Source organism: Oncorhynchus gorbuscha, linkage group LG18, assembly GCF_021184085.1.
Source record: "Oncorhynchus gorbuscha isolate QuinsamMale2020 ecotype Even-year linkage group LG18, OgorEven_v1.0, whole genome shotgun sequence".
Classification (NCBI taxonomy): Eukaryota; Metazoa; Chordata; class Actinopteri; order Salmoniformes; family Salmonidae; genus Oncorhynchus; species Oncorhynchus gorbuscha.
Genome location: NC_060190.1, coordinates 39,543,117 through 39,568,728, shown reverse-complemented (window position 1 = coordinate 39,568,728; position 25,612 = coordinate 39,543,117). Strand labels below are relative to the sequence as shown.

General features: G+C 44.7%; 1 protein-coding gene across 18 annotated transcripts; it reads right to left on the bottom strand.

Annotated features, from left to right (window-relative positions):
* Positions 1–98: 98 nt before the first annotated feature.
* On the bottom strand, positions 99–25,552 carry sxph (saxiphilin). 18 transcript variants are annotated; one of them, XM_046309950.1, is made up of 30 exons: positions 24,114–24,949; positions 23,130–23,220; positions 22,886–22,988; positions 22,574–22,670; positions 21,512–22,074; positions 19,910–21,202; positions 19,614–19,689; positions 18,490–18,578; positions 18,204–18,285; positions 17,928–18,071; positions 17,756–17,815; positions 16,402–16,478; positions 15,827–15,983; positions 15,689–15,736; positions 6,973–7,136; positions 6,721–6,820; positions 6,124–6,300; positions 5,403–5,565; positions 5,259–5,323; positions 4,959–5,116; positions 4,515–4,701; positions 4,248–4,396; positions 4,045–4,135; positions 3,881–3,940; positions 3,619–3,801; positions 1,345–1,492; positions 1,100–1,182; positions 730–914; positions 416–602; positions 99–307 (listed from the first exon to the last, which is right to left on the bottom strand). In XM_046309950.1, exons 15-30 carry the CDS (start codon positions 7,126–7,128, stop codon positions 264–266), a joined length of 2,136 nt encoding a protein of 711 aa, XP_046165906.1. In that variant the 5' UTR covers positions 7,129–7,136; positions 15,689–15,736; positions 15,827–15,983; positions 16,402–16,478; positions 17,756–17,815; positions 17,928–18,071; positions 18,204–18,285; positions 18,490–18,578; positions 19,614–19,689; positions 19,910–21,202; positions 21,512–22,074; positions 22,574–22,670; positions 22,886–22,988; positions 23,130–23,220; positions 24,114–24,949; the 3' UTR covers positions 99–263. The 18 variants fall into 18 exon arrangements, with proteins under 18 accessions (XP_046165906.1, XP_046165896.1, XP_046165893.1 ...); XM_046309940.1 differs by lacking the exon at positions 24,114–24,949 and adding exons at positions 23,416–23,486; positions 24,986–25,552 and having other exon boundaries at positions 18,490–21,202; XM_046309937.1 differs by adding an exon at positions 23,416–23,486 and having other exon boundaries at positions 18,490–21,202.
* Between the last annotated feature and the right edge of the window lie 60 nt (positions 25,553–25,612).

Here is a 25,612-nt window from a genome sequence, read left to right as displayed (position 1 = left end):
GATTTTGCTACAGACCCTACTTTTGGAACCTCTGCACACATTACCAAAAGTTTGAAAAATGACACATTGCTGAAAAGAAACAGAAGCTTTCATTGAAATGTATCTGACAATTCTATATATATTTTTAACATTCAGGTGGGTGTGGACTGAGGAATTACAAGAAGCAAGAAACAATATTACATTTTGGCAAACATTTTGGCATTTTGGTTAGGTCCTCCACAATAGGTCAATGTGAAACATGTGATTTCTCCTCTTTCTGTTGCTCAAAATATGCTGCACACGTCCTGATTGCAAAATTCCAAGATGTCTGTCAGAGAGAAAATTAATACGTACATTGGCTACTTTATAGTCAATAACATTTCAACAGTACACAGTTTCAGTATAAACATGCACATGATAAAGCATCAATATCCACCTGAGTGTGTGCAGTTGAAGACAGTCTCTGCAAGTCTGTAGAACTCATCTCCAAGTATGGTGCGGTAGTCCAGGTGACTGGTGTGGATGAGGCACTGAGTGGAGTCTTTAAACAGCAGATCACTCTCTCCATACTGCTGGGACTGAAACAGACGGAATTCTGTGTCTGGGTTGGATGCCAGAGTCTCCTGCAAGGGATGGGAACATTTGGAATGGCTTGTTAGAAGAAGGAAAAAAATAGTATGAAATGAATACAGTGTCGCAAGAATAATTAGGTTGGTTTAGATTCCTGTTTGTCTGACTCTGCAGTCTTACCCGTGACTTCATGAGGAAGTCGTAGACGCGAGAAGTGAGCACAGGTCTTGTCATGATGATGTTGGGTGGGATGGCTCCTAGGTTACAGTTCTCCCATTCAGATAAAGGTTCCCGCCGGCCATCCCCACACAAAAGCTCAAAGTCCCAGGACAGCCACCCATCCGACCACCCACTGGGGCTCAGACCTGGAGCACAACACAAACAAACTAAATGTAATATCAAAAGTATCACAAACCAAATGAGGAAAAACAAGAACATTATTATAACCTGTAACTGTTTGCCTGAACATATACCATTATTACTTCATGGTGTGTGAGTGTGGTGGCCATATGTAGCCTAACTATGTATAAGAGTTGTATGAGGTTCTCACTGAGGATGTTGCTCTCTAGATTGTGCTGCTCAACAAAGGCCACATCTCCATAGCTCTTCCCACTGGCATCTCCTACCAGGCACCTGCACAAATAACCATGGGGCAACATCATAACAATCACAACAAATCTTTCACATTGCCAGGTTTCTGTAAAGCACTGTGACAACTTGATGTAAGATTGAATGACTGCATTTTTTATCCATGAACAATGAATACGAACATGCAACAAGAGAGCCACCACTCACCTCAAAGCCCCCATGTTGCCGTAGTAACGCTCATTGTGGTTGTCTGCACAGCGTTTGGTGGCAGCCTCCCCAGTGCCCCCCATACACACTTTACAGAGGTTTCCCTGAGAACCAGGGAGACAGCCCTTCCAGAACACCTCGTTGTACACTAGGAGAGATGAGCAGAATACACATCCTCACCAAATATCAACCTATTTTGCTGTAAGAATTTGGGTCATTTCATGTTGTAGTCTACACAAGGATAAAATTGTGAATTGCAGTATACCCGAGCTAGTTATCTGCATACTAGTACACACACACACACACACACACACACACACACACACACACACACACACACACACACACACACACACACACACACACACACACACACACACACACACACACACACACACACACAATAAACGCAACAATTTCAACGATTTACAGTTAATATAAGGAAATCAGTCAATTGAAATAAATTCATTAGGCCCTACACTATGGATTTCACATGATTGAGCAGGGAAGCAGCCATGGGTGGGCCTAGGAGGACATATGCCCACCCACTTTGGAGTCAGGCCCAGATTTGGTACCCTTCTCCAGATCGGTGCAATGACCCAATCCTGTCTCGGGCTCTACAGACAATTCCTTTGACCTCATGGCTTGGTTTTTGCTGACATGCACTGTCAACTGTGGGACCTTATATACACTACTGGTCAAACGTTTTAGAACATCAACTCATTCAAGGGTTTTTCTTTATTTGTACTATTTTCTACATTGTAAAATAATAGTGAAGCCATCAAAACTATGAAATAACACATATGGAATCATGTAGTAAATTTAGTAAACAAAGTGAAACAAATCAAAATATATTTTATATTTGAGATTATTCAAATAGCCACCCTTTGCCTTGATGACAGCTTTAAACACTCTTGGCATTCTCTCAACCAGCTTCACCAACAGTCTTGATGGATTTGCCACATATGCTGAGCACTTGCTGGCCGCTTTTCCTTCACTCTGCAGTCTGACTCAATCTGGTTGAGGTCGGGGGATTGTGGAGGCCAGGTCATCTGATGCAGCACTCCATCCCTCTCCTTCTTGGTAAAATAGCCCTAACACAGCCTGTAGGTGTGTTGGGTCATTGTCCGGTTGAAAAACAAATGACTGTCCCACTACGCCCAAACCAGATGGGATGGTGTATTGCTGCAGAATGCTGTGGTAGCCATGCTGGTTTAGTGTGCCTTGAATTCTAAATGAAATCAATCACAGACAGTGTCATCAGCAAAGCACCCCCATAACATAACACCTCCTCCTCCATGCTTTATGGTGGAAATACACATGCAGAGATCCGTTCAACTACTCTGCATTGGAACCAAAAATCCCAAATTTGGACTCAATCAGGCCAAAGGACAGATTTCCACCGGTCATATTTCTTGGCCCAAGCAAGGAGATTCTTCTTATTTGTGTCCTAATGGTTTCTTTGCATCAATTTGACTATGAAGGCCTGATTCACACAGTCTCCTCTGAAGAGTTGAGAAGTGTCTGTTACTTGAACTCTGTGAAACATCTATTTGGGCTGCAATCTGAAGTGCAGTTATTCTAATGAACTTATCCTCTGCATTAGAGATAACTCTGGATCTTCCTTTCCTGTGGCTGTCCTCATGAGAGCCAGTTTCATCATAGCTCTTGATGATTCTTTGCGACTGCACTTGAAGTAATTCAAAGCTCTTGAAATTGTTCGTATTGACTGACCTTCGTGTCTTAGAGGAATGATGGACTGTCGTTTCTCTTTGCTTATTTGAGCAGTTCTTGCCATAATATGGACTTAGTCTTTTACCAAATAGGGCCGTCTTTTGTATACTACCCCTACCTTGTAACAACACAAATGATTAGCTCAAATGCATGAAGGAAATAAATTCCACAAATTCACTTTTAACAAGGCACACCTGTGAATTGAAGTGCATTCCAGGTGACTGCCTCATGAAGCTGGTTGAGATAATGCCAAGAGTGTGCAAAGCTATCATCAATGCAATGGGTGGCTACTTGGAAGAATCTCAAATAAACAAATCAAAATATATTTTACAACACTTTTTTGGTTACTACATGATTCCTTATGTGTTATTTCATAGTTTTGATGTTTTCACTATTATTATACAATGTAGAAAATAGTCAAAATAAAGAAAAACCCTTGAATGAGTAGGTGTGTCCAAACTTTTGACTGGTACATACATATAAATATAAAAACACACACACACAGGAAAGGGAGATGCAACTGTCAGGCAGGAATGGTACCTTGGTTTGGTTCGCAGGGAGAGGTGTTGTTGTGTTCCAGGCTGAGGGTGTGTCTAAAGGGCAGAAGCCAGCCTGCAGGGCTGTACATGTGGCCGTGGCAGGAGCGCCTGCCCCCAAAGTTCCCAAAGAACACACCCCTGGTGGAGCGCTTCACGACCGCCACACCAACGACGGACGGCAACACTGTGGGGACACAAGGAGCGGCTTAGAATAAAATCATGTACATTTACAGATGAATGGACTTCCCTTCTGTTCAGCTCACCATCCGTCTCTAAATGGCCAGCTTTTTCAGCTCCTCCCTCAGCCGGTACGCACGTCTTCCCTGAGAGAAGCGGAGAGAGAAAGAGTCTACGACAGATACTGACTGCAGTGAGCGTCCATGATAAATAACTCGTTCTGTAACCATTACATTATTATCAGGCATACCATAATACTCTGTTACCACGGGGACAAGGCCACATTTCCCAGCGATGAATGCGTGTGTGGCGTCCAGCGAGACCGCATCCACCTCATCTCTCTGTGACAACACAGTAAGTGGAGATCAAGATGAAAGGCTGCATAGAATGACAGTAGGTTATGGATAGGGTTATGATTTTCCACACCCCGTAGTTTCATCTTAGTCTGCTTACCTTAATCTTCTCGACACAGTCGCTCATGGAGATGGCTCTAACACACACCAATGGGTCTGACTTAATGCTGAGAGCCCACTGCTCACATTTCTTCTGTTCTGCATAGCTAATGCAGCACCAACGCACAACACTGTCCTCCAATGAGCTTCCTATAGATACACAACAGAAGAAAAAATATTTAGTTATGATGCATAATGTAGCAGCAAATTAGTTTTCCCAATGAGCAGCCTACATACACCCCCACTGCCCATGTGAGTAGGTAGGCACCTTCATGTCCAAGGCCTTTGAGGAGAGCCACATAGTCCAGCCCCAGCACCTGACTGATGTCCTTGTTATCCTCTAGAATGGACAGCTTCTCTGTGACATCCTTGAAGAGCAGATCAGCGGCGCCGAACGGAGCAGAGTTAAAGAGCTGGAAACGTTGCCTCTCTCGACCCCGCCGGCCAAACGCCATCTGATTAGGAAATCCATCGGACATTCTCTCAGCAACAAAAATACAAACAAGGGACATACTATAGATGACACATACAGGTGGATGGATACAAATGTGATATACACTGATGTCAAATACAGTGGACACGCTTTCCCTTGCAAACCCAACCCTGTTTCACAAGTGGTCATCCTGAGTAGAGGGCTGGAAGCCCTGAGCTGTCCCGACAAGTCCCACATCTGCTGCTTCTAGAAGTGGTTGAAGACAGAATGGGTTACTACCTGTGCTGCCGCCAGGAACTTGCGTGCGATCTTACGAACACTGAGTCGAGTGACCATGCCCTGTCCTGGTCCCCTTCCCAGGTTGCAGCTCCCATAGTGGCTTAGTGGCGCACGGGTACCATCAGTACACAGCAGTTGGTAATCCTCCCGCTCACTCTCTGGAAGAGAAAAAAAAAACAGGGATAGAGATAGAGCGGAGGGGGATGATTCAACAGCTATTTGACTAGTCTTGAGAAAGAACTCTGACGTACTTGAATGGTAGTTGTGTATTGTTCCAGAATATCTATATTTTTTGTGTACCTTCAATAGCCTCCAGGGCTGTATGGTCCACAAAAGCAACATCCCCTGCCCCAGTCTTGAGACACCTGATAGACAACGAGAATCATTTTTAAATGACCACATCATTATCATTGTGTCTGTCCTGATATGACCCTCCCATCTGACCTGAGCGCCCCCTGGCTGTTGTAGAAAGGTTCGCCATGTGCCGTCTCACAGTGGAAGTTGCGCTGGGCGATGTAGGACTTCTGACCCTGACACAGGGTACACAGGATGGGTGCTATGGCAGCCGCCCCAGGAACACAACTGGCATTGAAGAAGGCACTGACCGCTGCCAAAGAGAAGAGTGGGGATAGAGACCATTCCTTTGTAGCGGAGGTGATTTGGAATCACGCTCTCGTGATAAGTTAGGCCTGCCTGAGACTTGGAAGCCGTATTGTCAGCCTCTGACCTTGAGCATGTCCTCTAAGGAGTTGGATTAGCGAGCGGGAGTCCCGGGTTCTAATGCCACCAGAAACACCAGCGTTTCCTAAACTCTGTCCTGGGGACCCCAAGGGGTGCACGTTTTGGTTTTTGCCCTAACACTACACAGCTGATTTAAATAATGAACTAGTCATCAAAATAAAACGTGTGCCCCTTGGGGTCCCCAGGACTGAGTTTTGGAAACGCAGTTTAAAATGTAACAAGCTCTTGTGGACAGATTTTCATGGACAGATGAAACGGCGAGAACTTGTCAAGGCTCACTTCCTTTTCTTCCGAAGTGAGCAATTGTTAACGGAATCCCCCCCAGAAGTAAAACAGAAAATGACAAACTTTTGGGTAACCGGGATTACACTTAATAAAATTATGATTCAACAATTTGGATGGATATGTCGGCCTATGTTCTTACCCTGACTGAGTGGCTGCTCCTCTGCCCAGGTCAGGTAGTTGCGGGACAGCAGGAAGCCCAAGGGTAGACTCCAGCCTGCCGTCCAGCGGGCCCCAGTATGACAGCTTCTCTGGCCCCGCAGGGAGCGCACGTCCAGGGTGCGGTTTCTCACCACCGCCACCGACAGAATACAGCCTCCTGGGCAAACAGGTGACAGACATACAATAAACTGGACACAGGCACACAAAATGTCATAAACAAAATTAGAAACTGGGTGGTTCGAACCCTGAATGCCGATTGGCTGAAAGCTGTGCTATATCAAACCGTATATCACAGGTATGACAAAACATTTATTTTTACTGCTCTAATTACATTGGTAACCAGTTTATAATAGCAATACGGCACCTCGAGAGTTTGTGGTGTATGGACAATATACCACAGCTAAGGGCTGTATATCCAGGTACTCCGCGTTGCGTCGTGCATAAGACCTGCCCTTAGCCGTGGTATAGTGGCCATATACCACACCTCCTCGTACCTTATTGCTTAAATGTTTCCCGTACACAGATTGCGCCTAGTTCTGGACTAAAAGGATCCAAATCTTAAGTGTCGTTAACCAACCATCACTGTAGATCTCCTTGGCAATGGCAGTGAGGCCAAACTGCTTCACTGCAGTGTAGACTTCCCCTGCATCCAATGTTACTATGTCAGCACGGTTAGCCTGGAGGAAAAGCATCAGATACAGTTGGCTATGAAGGAGCATCTGTATGGTAAACCTGCCCTGTCTGAAATCAGTATCAGCATTAACAACATGAGTGGTTAGGGCAAATAGTGAGTCTTTCTGGTATCTGGAGAGAGCAGGTATTTTCTGACCCTGATCTTGTTGATGCAGTCGGTGGTGCTGTAGGCAAGGACACAGGAGAGCCTTGCGAATGCTGCCACAGCAGCAGGAGGCAACACTGCCACCAGGGCCTTGGCCAGCTCAGCACACTTCTTCTGCTCCTGCTCAGACACCGTGCACCAGCGCATCTTCTTACCTAAAACAAAAGGGAAATAAAACTGGTGTTAAAGTATAGTAATATTAGGACCTAAGAAATAGCATCAATATTAACCTGCATGCATAACTCACTATTTCCTTTCCAATGGGAAACAAATAAACAACTGCTGTAGAGGGAGAATACATTGTTACAATACTGTATAAGATTAATTAAAATGTATAGGACCACAACATTTTCAGAACAATCCCTGAAATTAGGTGAAAGCACAAAAGCAAGAATATATTTGAAAAAGGCAACATTATCCAGCAAGGCTAACCAAACGATTAACAATTGGAATTTTGAGTACCTCCACCCAAAACTATACTAGATTAGATGAACACTTACCCCAACTATAGTGAAGGCAGATGAAAATTATTAGAATGGCATGCATTGCCCTCATTTTGGTCTCTGAAAAGGACTGAAGAGCTGAACAAACCAAACGCAGTTTACTTTACGCAGCGAGGTTGGCGGACCCCTTCCAATTCGTCCTGAAATACGTCTTCATAATTCAACATGATTTCTTATTACTACAGGCGACCTAAAGAAATCAAGCTATTGTGCAAGCGTAGAACTTCCGAAATAGCCAAAAAAATAGGGGATTCTGCGCCACTGCTCTGCGCGCATCTGGAAAATATTTCCATGTAACGTCACGCGGACGACCGGCATCCAAGCACTTTTACGCGTTTGAGATCTGTAGAACAGTTGCCAGTATCTCACACCTCCAGTTTGTTTGGCTTATCGCGGTGAACATATTGAATGCATGATTATGTAATAATAAAAATCGAGTGTTATATTTATTTTGGTAACAGTTTTGTGAAAAACAGACCAGCAGTGCAAAGTTTAATGCAGAAAATACCAACATAATTAGGCATGTAGCCAATATTGTATTAAAATGTACAAACACCAAAACATTATACATATAAAAAAAGCCATTACAGTATAGTCAAGTCAAACATAAATCAAACAGCTGCCTTGCCATATGCCATTCTTTTTCAGTCCAACCGATTATCACCAAGATCAGGGTTTTTAATTCAAAAGCTTCAAATGAACAATTTCCATACATCTCCCTCTATTTTGAATAATGATGTTTTTATACTATAAAAAACAACCAGTGGAGAATGGCAACATGTCATTCTCTTACACCACTGGGGCGACCATGGTCCGGTCTGTCATCTAGTGTGGTGGACAGAGTAATGATCAGTAGCCCCATGCTCTGGAGGCCTGCTGAGAACCGCCTGTCCCAGTCCCAGTCCTGTGGCTGTGCTGCTGTGGAGAACACTCTATATCCTGTGGATCCTGGCAGCATGCAAGATATTTACAGGCTTCTGCTCTGCCAGCTCAGCTGACAGTCTGCCAATACACTCCATCTGTCAATAACAATACAAAGAGCTGGAAATGAATCTGGAATGACCCCAAAATGGGAAAAATCGTTTCACAATATGTCATGGTTATTATATACTTGACTTGCTGTAAATTCTGACTGCTCCGTTTTCATAGCTGAAGATTTATGGCTCACATGAAAATGACACCTCCAGAGGAATGCATGCTAAATCAAAGCCATCAGTTGAGTTATTCATTTATAGGAAACCAATGAAAAAAGTATTACTTCAATGATTGGTTCTGGTTCTTTATGGACTGGTGAATAGCCGGTATACTTTTTTTTCCTCTCCATTTTTCTTTTCTTTTCATAATCACCATTGTTTGTTTAGAAATCCTTAATTACTCTGCCTTGAAGACATTGTGGCCCTTACATATACCAATGACCGCAGCATCTTCCCTTCAAGTATTACCTCATCCAGCCCTTGGCTGATTGTGTTCCTCTCCGCAGTCCTTCGCTCACTTCCACTCGTCTGCAGCCAGCTTCTCAACACCTCTTCAAGTCTTAGCTACAGTGGCTTGCGAAAGTATTCACCCCCCTGGCATTTTTCCTATTTTGTTGCCTTACAACCTGAAATTAAAACTGATTTTTGGGGGTGGTTTTTAACATTTGATTTACACAACACAACCACTTCGAAGATGCAACATATATTTTATTGTGAAAAAGAAGAAAAAAAGAACTTGAGTGTGCACGACTATTCACTCCCCAAAGTCAATACTTTGTAGAGCCACCTTTTGCAGCAATTACAGCTGAAAGTCTCTTGGGGTGACTCTATAAGCTTGGTACATCTAGCCACTGGGATTTTTCAAGGCAAAACTGCTCCAGCTCCTTCAAGTTGGATGGGTTCCACTAGTGTACAGCAATCGTTAAGTCATACCACAGATTCTCAATTGGATTGAGGTCTGGGCTTTGACGAGGCCATTCCAAGACATTTAAATGTTTCCCCTTAAACCACTTGAGTCTTGCTTCAGCAGTATGCTTAGGGTCATTGTCCTGCTGGAAGGTGAACCTCTGTCCCAGTCTCAAATCTCTGGAAGACTGAAATAGGTTTCCCTCGGGAATTTCCCTGTATTTAGCGGTATCAATCATTCCTTCAATTCTGATTAGTTTCCCAGTCCCTTCCGATGAAAAACATCCCTACAGCATGATGCTGCCACCACCATGCTTCACTATGGCGATGGTGTTCTCGGGGTGATGTGAGGTGTTGGGTTTGCACCAGACAGAGTTTTCCTTTATGGCCAAAAAGCTCAATTTTAGTCTCATCTGACCAGAGTACCTTCTTCCATATGTTTGGGGAGTCTTCCACATGCCTTTTGGCAAACACAAAGTGTTTCTTATTTTTTTCTTTAAGCAACGGCCTTTTCAGGCCACTCTTTGTAAAGCTCAGCTCTATGGAGTGTACGGTTTAAAGTGGTCCTATGAACAGATACTCCAATCTCCGCTGTGGAGAATGCAGCTCCTTCAGGGTTATCTTTGGTCTCTTTGTTGCCTCTGATTAATGGCCTCCTTGCCTTGTCTGTGAGTTTTGGTGGGCGGCCCTCTCTTGGCAGGTTTGTTGTGGTGCCATATTCTTTTCATTTTTAAATAATGGATTTGATGGTGCTCCGTGGGATGTTCAAAGTTTCTGATATTTTTTTTATAACCCAACCCTGATCTGTACTTCTCCACAACTTTGTCCCTGACCTGTTTGGAGCGCTCCTTGGTCTTCATGGTGCCGCTTGCTTGGGGATGGAAATTTCAGTGCGGTCTCCCGCTCCCTGCACCACTGAGTCTGTGTCCGGCTGTGGGTGAGGCCCTCTGCAGGCTGGGCAAACAGGTCACGCTCTGGACCATTACACCGGATCTTCGCAGCTAGCTAGCTGCTACCGAGTGGCTATTGTGGCTAACACCCTTGTCCAGAAGCATGCACCAATTAGCCTCAAGCTAGGCCCATCTCCCTGCTAGCAAACAAAGTAAACCAACTACAATACCTCTCTTGACAATTACCCTGGACCCTTAGTCGACACGGAGCCCCGCCGATACATCACGACTGGTCTGCTGACATAATTAGGCCGATGTGCTCTCAACCGGCCTCTGCGTCATGGATGTTGATGATGATCCATCTGCTATCCCCGGCCCGCTAGCTTCCTGAACGCCGTGTCTCCCGCTCACCTAGTGTAGCAATCAACTACCCAACGGCTCCCTATTTCATCTATTGCTGCTTTTGACCCTATGATCACCTGGCTACACAGCTGATGCCTGCTGGGCTGTTCATTAACACGGTACTTCATTTTGTTTATCTGTCTGCCCCAGCCTCGAACTCCGGCCCTCTGTGTAGCCAACTGACCCACTCTGCCCATTCATCACCATTTACCCATTGCTGTTGTCTTAGCCGTTTCCCCGTTGTTGTCTTAGCTCTCCCAATCAACACCTGTGACTGCTTTATGCCTCTTTCTTATGTCAATATTTTTTTTATTTTTTTATTTCACCTTTATTTAACCAGGTAGGCAAGTTGAGAACAAGTTCTCATTTACAATTGCGACCTGGCCAAGATAAAGCAAAGCAGTTCGACACATACAACGACACAGAGTTACACAGAGTTACACATGGAGTAAAACAAACATACAGTATAAACAATATAGTATGCTTTGTATACGGTTGTTTAGGGCAGCTCTTATTGTTTAATTTTACTGCGGAGCCCCTAGTCCTGCTCAACATGTCTCAGATATGTCTGGGATATGCTTAACACCCCGGCAGTCCTACAATCTAAGCTAGATGCCCTCAATCTCACACAAATCATCAAGGAACCCACCAGGTACAACCCTAACTCTGTAAACAAGGGCACCCTCATAGACGTCACCCTGACCAACTGGCCCTCCAAATACACCTCCGCTGTCTTCAACCAGGATCTCAGCGATCACTGCCTCATTGCCTGTATCCGCTACGGAGCCGCAGTCAAACGACCACCCCTCATCACTGTCAAACGCTCCCTAAAACATTTCTGTGAGCAGGCCTTCCTAATCGACCTGGCCCGGGTATCCTGGAAGGACATTGACCTCATCCCGTCAGTTGAGGATGCCTGGTCATTCTTTAAAAGTAACTTCCTCTCCATTTTAGATAAGCATGCTCCGTTCAAAAAATGCAGAACTAAGAACAGATACAGCCCTTGGTTCACTCCAGACCTGACTGCCCTCGACCAGCACAAAAACATCCTGTGGCGGACTGCAATAGCATCGAATAGTCCCCGCGATATACAACTGTTCAGGGATGTCAGGAACCAATACACGCAGTCAGTCAGGAAAGCTAAGGCCAGCTTCTTCAGGCAGAAGTTTGCATCCTGTAGCGCCAACTCCAAAAAGTTCTGGGACACTGAAGTCCATGGAGAACAAGAGCACCTCCTCCCAGCTGCCCACTGCACTGAGGCTAGGTAACACGGTCACCACCGCAAATCCATGATTATCGAAAACTTCAACAATCATTTCTCAATGGCTGGCCATGCCTTCCGCCTGGCTACTCCAACCTCGGCCAACAGCTCCGCCCCCCCCGCAGCTCCTCGCCCAAGCCTCTCCAGGTTCTCCTTTACCCAAATCAAGATAGCAGATGTTCTGAAAGAGCTCCAAAACCTGGACCCGTACAAATCAGCTGGGCTTGACAATCTGGACCCTCTATTTCTGAAACTATCCGCCGCCATTGTCGCAACCCCTATTTACCAGCCTGTTCAACCTCTCATATCGTCCGAGATCCCCAAGGATTGGAAAGCTGCCGCAGTCATCCCCTCTTCAAAGGGGAGACACCCTGGACCCAAACTGTTACAGACCTATATCCATCCTGCCCTGCCTATCTAAGGTCTTCGAAAGCCAAGTCAACAAACAGGTCACTGACCATCTCAAATCCCACCGTACTTCTCCGCTGTGCAATCTGGTTTCCGAGCCGGTCACGGGTGCACCTCAGCCACACTCAAGGTACTAAACGATATCATAACCGCCATCGATAAAAGACAGTACTGTGCAGCAGTCTTCATCGACCTTGCCAAGGCCTTCGACTCTGTCAATCACCATATTCTTATCGGCAGACTCAGTAGCCTCGGTTTTTCGGATGACTGCCTTGCCTGGTTCACCAATTACTTTGCAGACAGAGTTCAGTGTGTCAAATCGGAGGGCATGCTGTCCGGTCCTCTGGCAGTCTCTATGGGGGTGCCACAGAGTTCAATTCTCGGGCAGACTCTTTTTTCTGTATATATCAATGATGTTGCTCTTGCTGCGGGCGATTCCCTGATCCACCTCTACGCAGACGACACCATTCTATATACTTTCGGCCCGTCATTGGACACTGTGCTATCTAACCTCCAAACGAGCTTCAATGCCATACAACACTCCTTCTGTGGCCTCCAACTGCTCTTAAATGCTAGTAAAACCAAATGCATGCTTTTCAACCGATCGCTGCCTGCACCCGCATGCCCGATTAGCATCACCACCCTGGATGGTTCCGACCCTGAATATGTGGACATCTATAAGTGTCTGCCAGGTGTCTGGCTAGACTGCAAACTCTCCTTCCAGACTCATATCAAACATCTCCAATCGAAAATCAAATCAAGAGTCGGCTTTCTATTCCGCAACAAAGCCTCCTTCACTCACGCTGCCAAGCTTACCCTAGTAAAACTGACTATCCTACCGATCCTCGACTTCGGCGATGTCATCTACAAAATGGCTTCCAACACTCTACTCAGCAAACTGGATGCAGTCTATCACAGTGCCATCCGTTTTGTCATTAAAGCACCTTATACCACCCACCACTGCGACTTGTATGCTCTAGTCGGCTGGCCCTCGCTACATATTCGTCGCCAGACCCACTGGCTCCAGGTCATCTACAAGTCCATGCTAGGTAAAGCTTCGCCGTATCTCAGTTCACTGGTCATGATGGCAACACCCATCCGTAGCACGCGCTCCAGCAGGTGTATCTCATTGATCATCCCTAAAGCCAACACCTCATTTGGCCGCCTTTCGTTCCAGTACTCTGCTGCCTGTGACTGGAACGAATTGCAAAAATCGCTGAAGTTGGAGACTTTTATCTCCCTCACCAATATAAACATCAGCTATCTGAGCAGCTAACCGATCGCTGCAGCTGTACATAGTCTATTGGTAAATAGCCCACCCATTTTCACCTACCTCATCCCCATACTGTTTTATTTATTTACTTTTCTGCTCTTTTGCACACCACTATCTCTACCTGTACATGACCATCTGATCATTTATCACTCCAGTGTTAATCTGCAAAAATTGTAATTATTTGCCTACCTCCTCATGCCTTTTGCACACATTGTATATAGACTCCCCCCTTTTTTCTACTGTGTTATTGACTTGTTAATAGTTTACTCCATGTGTAACTCTGTGTTGTCTGTTCACACTGCTATGCTTTATCTTGGCCAGGTCGCAGTTGCAAATGAGAACTTGTTCTCAACTAGCCTACCTGGTTAAATAAAGGTGAAAAAAAAGGGGGAGATACTCTTGTCCCAAACTGTTACAGACCTACATCCATCCTGCCCTAAAGTCTTCGAAAGCCAAGTTAACAAACAGATCACCTACCATTTCGAATCCCACCATACCTTCTCCGCTATGCAATTTGGTTTCCGAGCTGGTCACGTGTGCACCTCAGCCACACTCAAGGTCCTAAACGATATCATAACCGCCATCGATTAAAGACAGTACTGCTCAGCAATCTTCATCGACCTGGCCAAGGCTTGACTCTTGTCAATCACCGTATTCTTATCGGCAGACTCAACAGCCTTGGTTTCTCTAATGACTGCCTCGCCTGGTTCACTAACTACTTCTCAGACAGAGTTCAGTGTGTCAAATCGGAGGGCCTGTTGTCCGGACCCCTGGCAGTGTCTATGGGGGTGCCACAGGGTTCAATTCTCGGGATGACTCTTTTCTCTGTGTGTATGTATATATATATATATATCAATGATGTCGCTCTTGCTGCAGGTGATTCCCTGATCCACCTCTACGCAGACGATTCCATACTGTAAACATCGGGCCCTTCTTTGGACACTTATCAAACCTCCAAACGAGCTTCAACGCCATACAACACTCCTTATGTGGCCTCCAACTGCTCTTAAATGCTATTAAAACAAAATGCATGCTCTTCAACCTATCGCTGCCCGCACCCGCCCACCATCACTACTCTGGACGGTTCTGACTTAGAATATGTGGACAACTATATATATACACCTAGGTGTCTGACTAGACCGTAAACTCTCCTCCCAGACTCATATTAAGCATCTCCAATCCAAAATTAAATATATTATCGGATTCCGATTTCGAAACATACCCTCATAAAACTGACTATCCTACCAATCCTTGACTTTTGGCGATGTCATTTACAAAATAGCCTCCAACACTCTACTCAGCAAATTGGATGCAGTCTATCACAGTGCCATCTGTTTTGTCACCAAAACCCCATATACTACCCACCACTGCAACCTGTTTGCTCTCGTTGGCTGGTACTCACTACATATTCATCGCCAAACCCACTGGCTCCAGGTCATCTATAAGTTTTTGTTAGGTAAAGGTCTGCCTTATCTCAGCTCACTGGTCACCATAGCAACACCCACTTGTAGCACACGCTCCAGCAGTTATATTTCTCTGGTCATCCCCAAAGCCAACACCTACTTTGGCCGCCTTTCCTTCCAGTCCCCTGCTGCCAATGACTGGAACAAATTTCAAAAATCACTGAAGCTGGAGACATATCTCCCTCACTAACTTTAAGTGTAAGCTGTCAAAGCAGCTTGCCGATTGCTGCAGCTGTACACAGCCCATCTGTAAATAGCCCATCCTACCAACTATCTACCTCATCCCCAAGTTAGTTTTTGTTTTCTTTTGCACACCAATATTTCTACTTGCACATCCTCATCTGCACGTATATCACTCCAGTGTTAATTGCTAAATTGTAATTACTTCGCCACTATTGGCCTATTTATTGCCTAACCTCCTTACTTCATTTTGCACGCACTGTATACAGATTTTTGTATTGTGTTATTGACTTAACGTTTGTTTATCCCATGTGTAACTCTGTGTTGTTTTTGTCACACTGCTTTGCTTCATCTTGGCCAGGTTGCAGTTGTAAATGAGAACTTGTTCTCAACTGGCCTACCTGGTTAAATAAAGGTGAAATAATATTTAATTTTTTAAAACCTCACTGCTGTCTGTTTCCACTGCAACACCACCCCTGGAGACACCGAAGAACTCTGTAAAGCACAAAAAAAGACAGGCTTGATACAGTTCCACACAGACAAGACAAACTAGAATAATAAAACACAGCATCTGCTCACACACACCTGCTCCTGGCTGTGAAGTGCTATGTTGGTGCAGAAGCTGCCCATGTGAGCGGCGTGGGCCACCCCTTTCCTCAGAAGCTGGTCTCTATAGAACTGGGAAGCCTGGGCCAGCCTCTCCTGCTTCCGGTGCTGCTCCGCGACCCATAGCCTCCAGCACCTGGAACAGAACACACCAGGGGGATCTTCCGTCTCATCCAGTGTGTCTGAGGAGTATACACTATTCAATACATTTCCACTCTATTCACCAGGGGATGTCTCATTCATTATGTCTATCGAGTCCCTTTCATATCCTTATTCCAGCTGTGGCCTGGATATCATCAATGAGGAAAATAGGTCTCTGACGTTACACCCATTAGCCTGGTCACAGAGCCATTTCTGCAGTCTTGCTAACTCCTATGGTCATTGGAAAGACAGCACAAACAGATCTGGACCCAGGCTGTACATTAACAGGGTCAGCAGTGGTAATCATACAGGAGAGACATCTTCCACTACAGACAAACAGAGACAGTGATAATATTTCATGTTTTAGTTAGGCTGAAGGCCAGCTGCCAGTGAAGTATGTGTCCAGGTGTTACCTTGGCCTGCAGACTGAGGGACCAATGCCAGAGGGCCAGTTCTGTCTGCTCAGCCTCTCTCCCCTTCTGTGCTGCAGCTGTGCAGGCCAGGGAAGAAAAACACTGAGTTACATAACAGCCAGGAGTTCACCCCGACACTCAGAAAGCTCACAGATGGATCATAGAAAGAGAACATTGAAGCCAAGAAACATCCAAAAACACTATTTTTCAATTAAATCATTGTATTTGAAAGTAACCTGAACACAATTTCTCACACAAGTCTTGGTAAGTCACCTTTAATATTTGAAATAACCATGTTAAAACAGCAATAACCTCACCACAATGTTCCAGCGTGCAAAAAAAGAAAAAAGAGCTGGCATGTATTGTTTCAAATCAAATGTTATTTGTCACACGTGCCAAATACAACAGGTTACAGTGAAAGTAGTAAGAGATAAGAAAAACAAATAATTAAGAGCAGCAGTGAATAACAATAGCGGGGCTATATACAGGGGGTACCGATACAGAGTCAATGTGCGGGGAACTGGTGTCGAGGTAATTAACAATTATGTACATGCAGGTAGGGTTGTTAAAGTGGCTATGCATAGAAAATAACAGACAGTAGCAGCAGCGCGGGGAGGGGGGTGCAAATAGTATAGGTAGCCCTTTGATTAGCTGTTCAGAAGTCTTATGAGAGAGAACAGTCCATGACTAGGGTGGCTGGAGTCTGACAATTTTTACAGCCTTCCTCCAACACCGCCAAGTATAGAGGTCCTGGGTGGCAGGAAGCTTGGCCCGGTGATGTACTGGGCCGTACGCACGACCCTCTGTTGTGCCTTGTGGTCGGAGGCCGAGCAGTTGCCATACCAGGCAGTGATGCAACCCGTCAGGATGCTCTTGATGGTGCAGCTGTAGAACCTTTTGAGGATCTGAAGACCCATGCCAAATCTTTTCAGTCTCCTGAGGGGGAATAGGTTTTGTCGTGCCCTCTTCACGACTGTCTTGGTGTGCTTAGACCATGTTAGTTTGTTGTTGATGTGGACGCCAAGGAACTTGAAGCTCTCAACCTGCTCCACTACAGCCCTGTCGATGAGAATGGGGGCATGCTTGGTCCTCCTTTTCCTGTTGTCCACAATCATCTCCTCGGTCTTCATCACGTTGAGGGAGAGGTTGTTGTCCTTGCACCACACGGTCAGGTCTCTGACCTCCTCCCTATAGGCTTTCTCATCCCTGTCAGTGATCAGGCCTACCACTGTTGTGTCATCGGCAAACTTAATGATGGTGTTGGAGTTGTGCCTGGCCGTGCAGTAATGAGTGAACAGGGGGTACAGGAGGGGCCCCCGTGTTGAGGATAAGCATGGCGGCTGTGTTGTTATACCTCCCCTTACCACCTGGGGGCGGCCCGTCTCAACATTGAGTGTCCCGTTTCTTGCATCACCTAAATAAGGACATGAAAAACACAATATTAAACACAGACCAACATAGGATCAGAATGTATCAAACACCACACAACAGACTCGAACACAGGACCGAACGCAGTATCCATCTACCTTATAGCTCTGCTGATGCTGCCGGTACATAGTCCCCAATCTGAACATACTGCAAAGAAGAGTGGTGGTGGTGCCTTTTGGTTCTCTCCTCCACAACAGCTCTGCTTCGCTCCCACCATGTCCTGAAAGTCCACCGCTGCCTCACTGAGACATACAAAATGGTGTCAATAGGCTTCACATTTCAGTGGAGGCTTCATTCAATGTGTCAGGAGACTGATCTAACAGAAAATAGCATTGAATAATGAACAATTTGTCTTCATCTTAGTATCTCTTTACCTTTATCCATGCGACTCGGAGCCATGCTCACTGCCGGTGACGGTTTGACACAGGATGTGGCTTTCCTCCATGCCAACAGCACCTATAGGGAAAAAAAGAAGATATTTGTTGGTGAGTATTTCACACTGACTTGAGCAGTAGTTGCATCCAGAATCAGTTGTGGTAACAGTACTGATAACATACGAAGCTGTAGAAATAAATTAGAAGCTAAGTCATTGAGCTTCTACAAAACTTTCAATGAATCCTGAGACTTTATCATTGGTAACAGATAGAGCTGCTCTAACACCTTAGCCTGAACAGTGCCGGTAGTGGTTCTCTGCCCTCTTCTCACTGCTCCTGGCTGCTGCAGTCTCCTTCCACACACGCAGAACCCTCCTGGGAAGAAAGTAATACAAGTGTCAGTCAGAAAGATGACCAAAATCAACATTCCAAGTAAGAGACGGTGGATCCATTTGGGTTGATGCTGGAGGAAGTCATGCTGATGCAGGCTGTAGCGCTCCTCGACAAGCTCATCGACCTGCTCTGTCTGGAGGTGATGCCACCACAGGGGATCATAGGCAGAGATTACAGCACGTCCCCTCGGACACAAACAAACAAGGCAGGGTGGAGCCTATTCTGCAAGGAGCATCAGTCAGGTCAGACGACACATGATGACCAAATGAATGAACAATAGAAGTGTTAACTAACAACATTCAGAACAGTTAACGTATAAATAGGGATGGGCAACTTTGAGAGGTGCATACGCACATGCATACCCACACATGCAGTCAGAGCCTGTCCTAGCCTTTTGGCAGGGCCCCCCTGTCTTGACAGAGGAGCAATTTTTTGTTGTTGTTTAAGTTTTAAAGTTAATTTCCTGCAATGCTACAGATTTTGACATGGGGCAGAGAGAAATGTTAGCAGTTTTTAATATGATATACGAGTGGGTGACTCCCAAAATCAACGGGGGCCCCACTGGTTGGTAGTTCTACCATGATAAATACAAGTTTGGACAGCACGCCGCTAAACTAACTTATCAATCTAATACATTTTAGTTGACATGGGCTAATTGAGTGACAGAAGATAAAGTGATGATGCACAACCAAATTTCGAAGCTGCACCTTGTGTATTCTACTATTCTAACTGTCAAAAATTCAGACCCGGAATTCTGAAAGAAAGAGAAAAAAAAATATATATATATATATATAGCCCGTCCGTGATGTATAGGATGTGAGCTCTGTTGTGCCTTCCAGGCCTGTAAGGTGTGTTTGAGAAGTCTGACTCATGCCATGAAGACAAACTGATCCAGCCTGCTGTTCTTCTCTCCTCTGTGCTGGACACACTGACATCAAATAATGTAGGATTACACTGGAGAAACCAAACAGAGGAAGGCTAATGGTAAACTATACTGTATATGGTAAGATGCTGTACCTCACTCCAGCCACTCAGGGTGCGTCGCACACAAGACACATCCCCATGTCGACCTGCCTGCGCCTCTCGGTTTCGCCTTAAGAGATACATTTTTTTTTTAAACACACTTGAAGGACTAACCAAAATCTCAAAAGGGTCTAATCAAATCCTGTTAAGAACACACACCAGTCTACGTCTTTCTGAACCAGTTGGTCCCCAACAGTCAGCGTAAGTAGCAGGTCATTAACGTACATTATAACATCAAGAAAAAGATCATCCTGATCCTCACTGATATTTTACAGTCAGTCGTACAGTACCTGTCCCGGATCATGGTGACGTTATCCTTCCACTGGCTCAGTGTGTTGTGGACTACAGTATGGTGGTCCAGTATGTCAGAGGCTCTCCGTTTCTCCTTCTCCTACCCCGCTCTCCACTGCCAGTGGTGCCAGGCTCTGCTTAAACACAACCTCTCTTCATGCAGCAAGGCCCAAAGGGCAGGACAGCTGGGCTCTGTCTGAGTGTATGGCTGTACCGTGATGGTGTGTGTGTGTGTCGGGACAGCTGTTTTACCATCCTCTCAGCCAGCCTCTGATCCTTTCTCTCCTCTGAATGTCCCCACCAGGTGTAAAAGGCCCAGGTGTACTGACGCTGCCCACAGACGGTTAGAGTGTTTCACACATTAAGACAAACGTCATCATCACCACCACAAGGCTAGCTATATATACATAAACGTAGTCCAGGCCTCTTAAAAAAAAAAAGTTTAATAGTAGTAGTGCTGATCTAGGATCAGTTTTACCTTTCAGATCATAATTAATAAGATCACATGGACTGGGTGGACCTGATCCTAGATCAGCACTAGTTCAGAAACAGGATGTGATTATGGGATTGTGTCGTCTCGCCTCTCCCTGTGCTGTTTCCTCTGGCAGGTAAACTCAACCCAGGAGTTCAGACACTGTGGAAAGATGTGGTTCGCAAACCAGGCCTGAGCACGACGCTCCAGACCCTACAACCACACACAGTAATGTACAGGTAACTGCCAAAAATAACAGAACCACTTGATAAACAAAGTGTATTGGAAGCAGGTGCTTCTACACAGGTGTGGTTATAAGTTGATTCAGCAATTAACATCCCATCATGCTTAGGGTCACGTACAAAAAACGCTTGTCAGGCCATTATTTTAGTCGTATCCCTCCAATAGAGTTCCAGACACTTGCAGAATCAACACCAACTGGTGCATTGAAGCTGTTCTGGCTCGTGGTGGAGCCAATGCCCTATTGAGACGCTTTATGTTGGCGGTTCCTTTATTTTGACAGTTACACTTCAGTGTGTGTGTACCTGCATTTGTCAGTGCTCAACAAGCTTCTCTCTCCAGTGATCCAAGCAGTAGCTCTGTAGTGACGTCGGGCCAGAGAAACTACTTTCAGAATTACTCTTCTAACACGCAACACACTAGTTGTCTGGGAAGCAAAAAAAAAGTGTATGGACATCGTGCGTCGCTGAAATTTGCCAAAAGGAGCCTGCCAACCTGTAGTGGGTGTGTGTCATCTGCATCTGAAGTACCCCATCTTCAGCCTCCTCCAGACTTTGCTGCCAGAGTATCCAATGCCTGCCTGTAAGATACGGAGAAAACACATAACATAGCAAATGTGGTACTAACTCCGGAACAATTCAATTCAAATAACTATTATTTCCTGGGCGGGAACTTCATGTGTGATGAATGGTACGTACAAGACGCATAACAACATAGAACACAAGAACACAACACAAAAACACGTAGGATACAGTATAAAAGGATTCGAAGCCATCACAGGGTATATACACACATGTATACAAATGAAACCTTGAAAATTGTACTGATACTAATGCAGGGTGAATATACTAACATGGATATTATAGTACTGTAGCAGCATAACTCTTACAGTGTGGTGATGATGATGCTGGACAGCGATGTTCTTGTTGAGTCGATGAGTATCTGAGCGATATTAAGGGCCAGACTTCTCAGACCAGCGTGCTGCAGACAGAACAAATTAGAGACAGAAAGTTAAGGAATACTCTGTGGTACAGCAACTTGTCTATGGACCGAGTATTGCAGAAATAATTCAGAAGTGCTTTGCTCCATTTTACCAATAGATGGCGGTGTTGACTTGCTGCTGACTGATCTCTCTGACTCATGCATGCACAAGTCCACATAAACTCAGGAAATTCACTTAATCTTCTTGCAATATGTTCCGAAGTATGATGTTGAGGTAGATGAGGGCACATGAAGTTAACCATAAGGTGAGTATTGCTAATGTTGTTCTTGCAATAGTGTGTGACTTCACATCTGTCAGTGTGTGTGGGGTAGGATAGTGTCTCCAGCGCTATGCTGTATGCTGCATTGTACCACATGGTCAACACCCTGCTCTCTGTCCACCTCTCTCACTTCTCCACACATTCCAATACCTCAGGACCAAGCAGAGTTGCCAGGCTCGCACAGCAACAGCTGAAACACAGGAAGTAGACCAATACATGAGGGTTAACAACAACAGAAAGCAACGGTAATGTGAACGCAAGTTCTAGCAGACAACAGGCAGGTCTGTAGTATGTGTTGGAGACAACCCAAGTTTGGCTACAATTGTCAATATAAGTTTCTGATATCCTAAACTGGGAGTATATTATCCTGGACCATGAATGCCATCCAGTGATTGTGATAAGAGGTACAGTAGTACACATGATTAACAGAAGATGGCACCTTGTGGTTTCTGCTTAGCATGGCGGAGGTGAACATAGCTTATACAGGCATGAATGTTGTGCCTATAACAACATGCATAAATCATACAAGTCTGCGAATGGACATTCATTGCAAATTGTCATTCACAGACAACAAGGTAGTGAATTGACCTTCCTCTCCATTGTGTTTTTTGAGGGGTGATGAGGATGTGAGGAATCAAGGAAAGATTTATTGAAAAAGAGCCACATAAATATTGATGTAATCAACTCACCTTAGTCTGTAGAGTCACAGAGCCCAGTGCTTGGTCCTCCATATCACATGCATCATACCTCCTCCACATCCTAGTCTGCCACATAGTCCACACCCAACTGTATTGGGGGATACACACATCAGCAGTAACACAGGCTGCCTCCTCCCCTTTTACTCACAAATTATGATATTGTCAACACACATATATAATCACTCACGCAATGACTGTATGTAGGAAGCTCACTAACCTCCCAGAGGCAGTGTATTGTTCCTAATTCAAAGTAATTTCATATAAAATGAACAAAAATAGCATCTATCAGTCGCAATGCCTCACCATAGAGCTGTGAGTTTCTGAAACTGAAGAGCAGATTCTTGCATCCTGTGTTTCATCCTCATGTACACTTCCCAGCTGTCCCAAGCCACACACAGCCTCTCAGCTGGCATACAGGAACAACTCTTGTTACTGCTTTTTTGAAATAATATAATTTCCACAAACAGACTTTCTCCGTAAGTACTGATGGGCATGTATGGTCACCCAATAGCTGAACAGCAGGTAGAGGGTAGAGCCGGACACTGACCTGTAATGGCACTCTGCCCTGACTGTGAGCCTCAACTCCCTCCTAGCTGTCCACCACTCATCCTTCCAGCCCCACTCTTGTGATGTGAGACCTACAGATTGGACAAGGTAACATTCTTCCAGTTAGCGAACTCAGGCTACACACAGTGGATATATTAACAGCATAGTATCAAGAGCTTTACCAATGTTATTTCCCCACCATTTGGAATTGACATGGCAATGCATTATAAATTCAAGCAGTGATGTAATCTGTCTGTAATCTATAGGCTATTCCTGAGAAAGTGCACCTGGCATTGTAAGGATGAACCCATCCAAAAGTCTTCTGTATCCATAGTTTGAGGAACTCCATGCAAGTTGCCTGGAAGAAAGACCGATTTCAGGGATGGCCAACTCCAGGTACAATACAGTACCTTAAATCAGTGGTTCCCAAAGTTTTTCGGTTACTGTACCACCAACTGAAGTTTGCTCTGGTCAGGGGGTACGGGTACCCCTGAAATACGTCCTCGTATACATTTTATCCGTAGGTTTATAGTCTCATGAGTAGTCTCAAGTACCCCCATGTGGATAGGTCAAGTATTTGTGGTTAGTGCCATTTCGAATCGTTGAGACGTCCTAGCCCTTAATCGTGACTCTCAGTTCCGTTACATAACACATAAGAGTCATTGGACTCTTATATTTTTTTATTTGATGGATTCTTTCTCGTTGATGAAAGATAAGGGCCATATGTTTCGAAAGCAGTATCGCAAACGATGATTATTGACGATTCTAAAACAACGCGTCGGGATTGTAGCTTGTTCAGGTGAGGTAGGCGTGGGCGAAGCTAATTAACGTCAGCCGGAAACTGTAGATCGAAGGCAGAACATCGCCTAGAGTTTGAGAGCTACACCTACCCTAACCATTTTAACATGTCAACTTCAAACGGGGTAGGGACGTCCCAGGGATTCCAGATAGAAAATGCAATTTATTTGAAGGGGGTACTTCTCACCTTATTCTCGGCGCCTTGTCTTCCACCCTGATTCCAGGTGTATCCGATTTTATAACTGGATATAGCAATGCGTGGAGTTCCTTTTGTACCAGATACGTTTGGTTTTTGGGTTCCTCTACCTCTAGAACTCATTGCCACAACAGTTGCCTACCTAACAACCCGAGAACACTAACGTTACTCATTAGCTCGTACTACTGGCTGTCAATCAGATAACCGACTTCTTCAACTAGCCGAACAGAAATCACCCTTTCATTATCTTCATATGAATAACTTAGCTACCATTACATTTTCTTAATTCCCTAACTAGTTTCACGTCTATAGCTAGGTTTCCAACCAATTTGGGGCAGATTTTCATGCGAATAACCTCATCTGCCTAAAACAATATGCATTTTCCCACCAGAGATGTTTTCATCAAACCAAAGATTATGGAAAACTGACTAGACTTATACATGTCTCTCCGCCCTAACAATGGGAGTCGTTGTTCACAAAGTGGCACGGCTGGCTGTCTAGTTCCCGCCTATTCTTTGGATTGGTGGATACATCTATTTATTGTTATTTGTTTTTAATATTCGATGAGGGTGGTTAACTTCAACCGCCCATATTCAATGACGAGAGATAATATGCTACAGACACATTACATTAATACGACGTTAAACCATCCCGAGACAACGCCAATATAAAGTGTTTTTTTCTCAAAGTTGCTGTGATGTCACGTGTCCAATTTATATCAGCATACGCGTAACAATTTAAGCATACGCGTAACAATTTAAGCATTACGAAACTTCTATTCAATCAAATAAACCTCAGGTAGAAAATAAGACATTACATTTTCGTTGAACAAATTCGACACTCACGGTTTTATTTTCGCTTACATTTTTGGGGGGCTGAGTTTAGCCTTTTCCTCTGTGATCTGTCGCCGCATATGGTTTGTTTACGTTTCCTCTGTTGGGGTTAGATGGGGTAGGCCTACATCTATATCCAGTGGTCGCGTCGGGGAAAACAGCTGTTGACAACCGAATAATTAACTAATCCTAACTCTTTTCATAACCTTAACCTCATTCTCATAACCTGCTACATTAATTCACATATCCTGCTGCCTTAGTTCTCGTAACCTGCTACGTTAATTATCCTAACATGCGACGTTAATTATCCTGACTGCTATGTAAACAAACCATCTGTACCCAAAATCATCAGTATCACCACACCTGCTAAATTGGCTATATTTGTGTCATACCCAGTGAAATTAATAAACATGCGAATCTTTATGATGGAACCAATGACGGTGAAGTTACTACCACTCACAGTGACCGCGTGTTGTCTAGCAAACGTTACTGTAGCAACCCTCTGTACAAATACTGAACTGATGAGCGTGATGTAAAGTACAGGATATGGTACCATTTACAAAGAATGTAAAAAGGTGGATGTGTTGCGTGCCATTTGGTTGGCCTATACGTCAAATCATTAATTAATGAAAGGGCTAGTTTGTTTAAAAAAGTCAA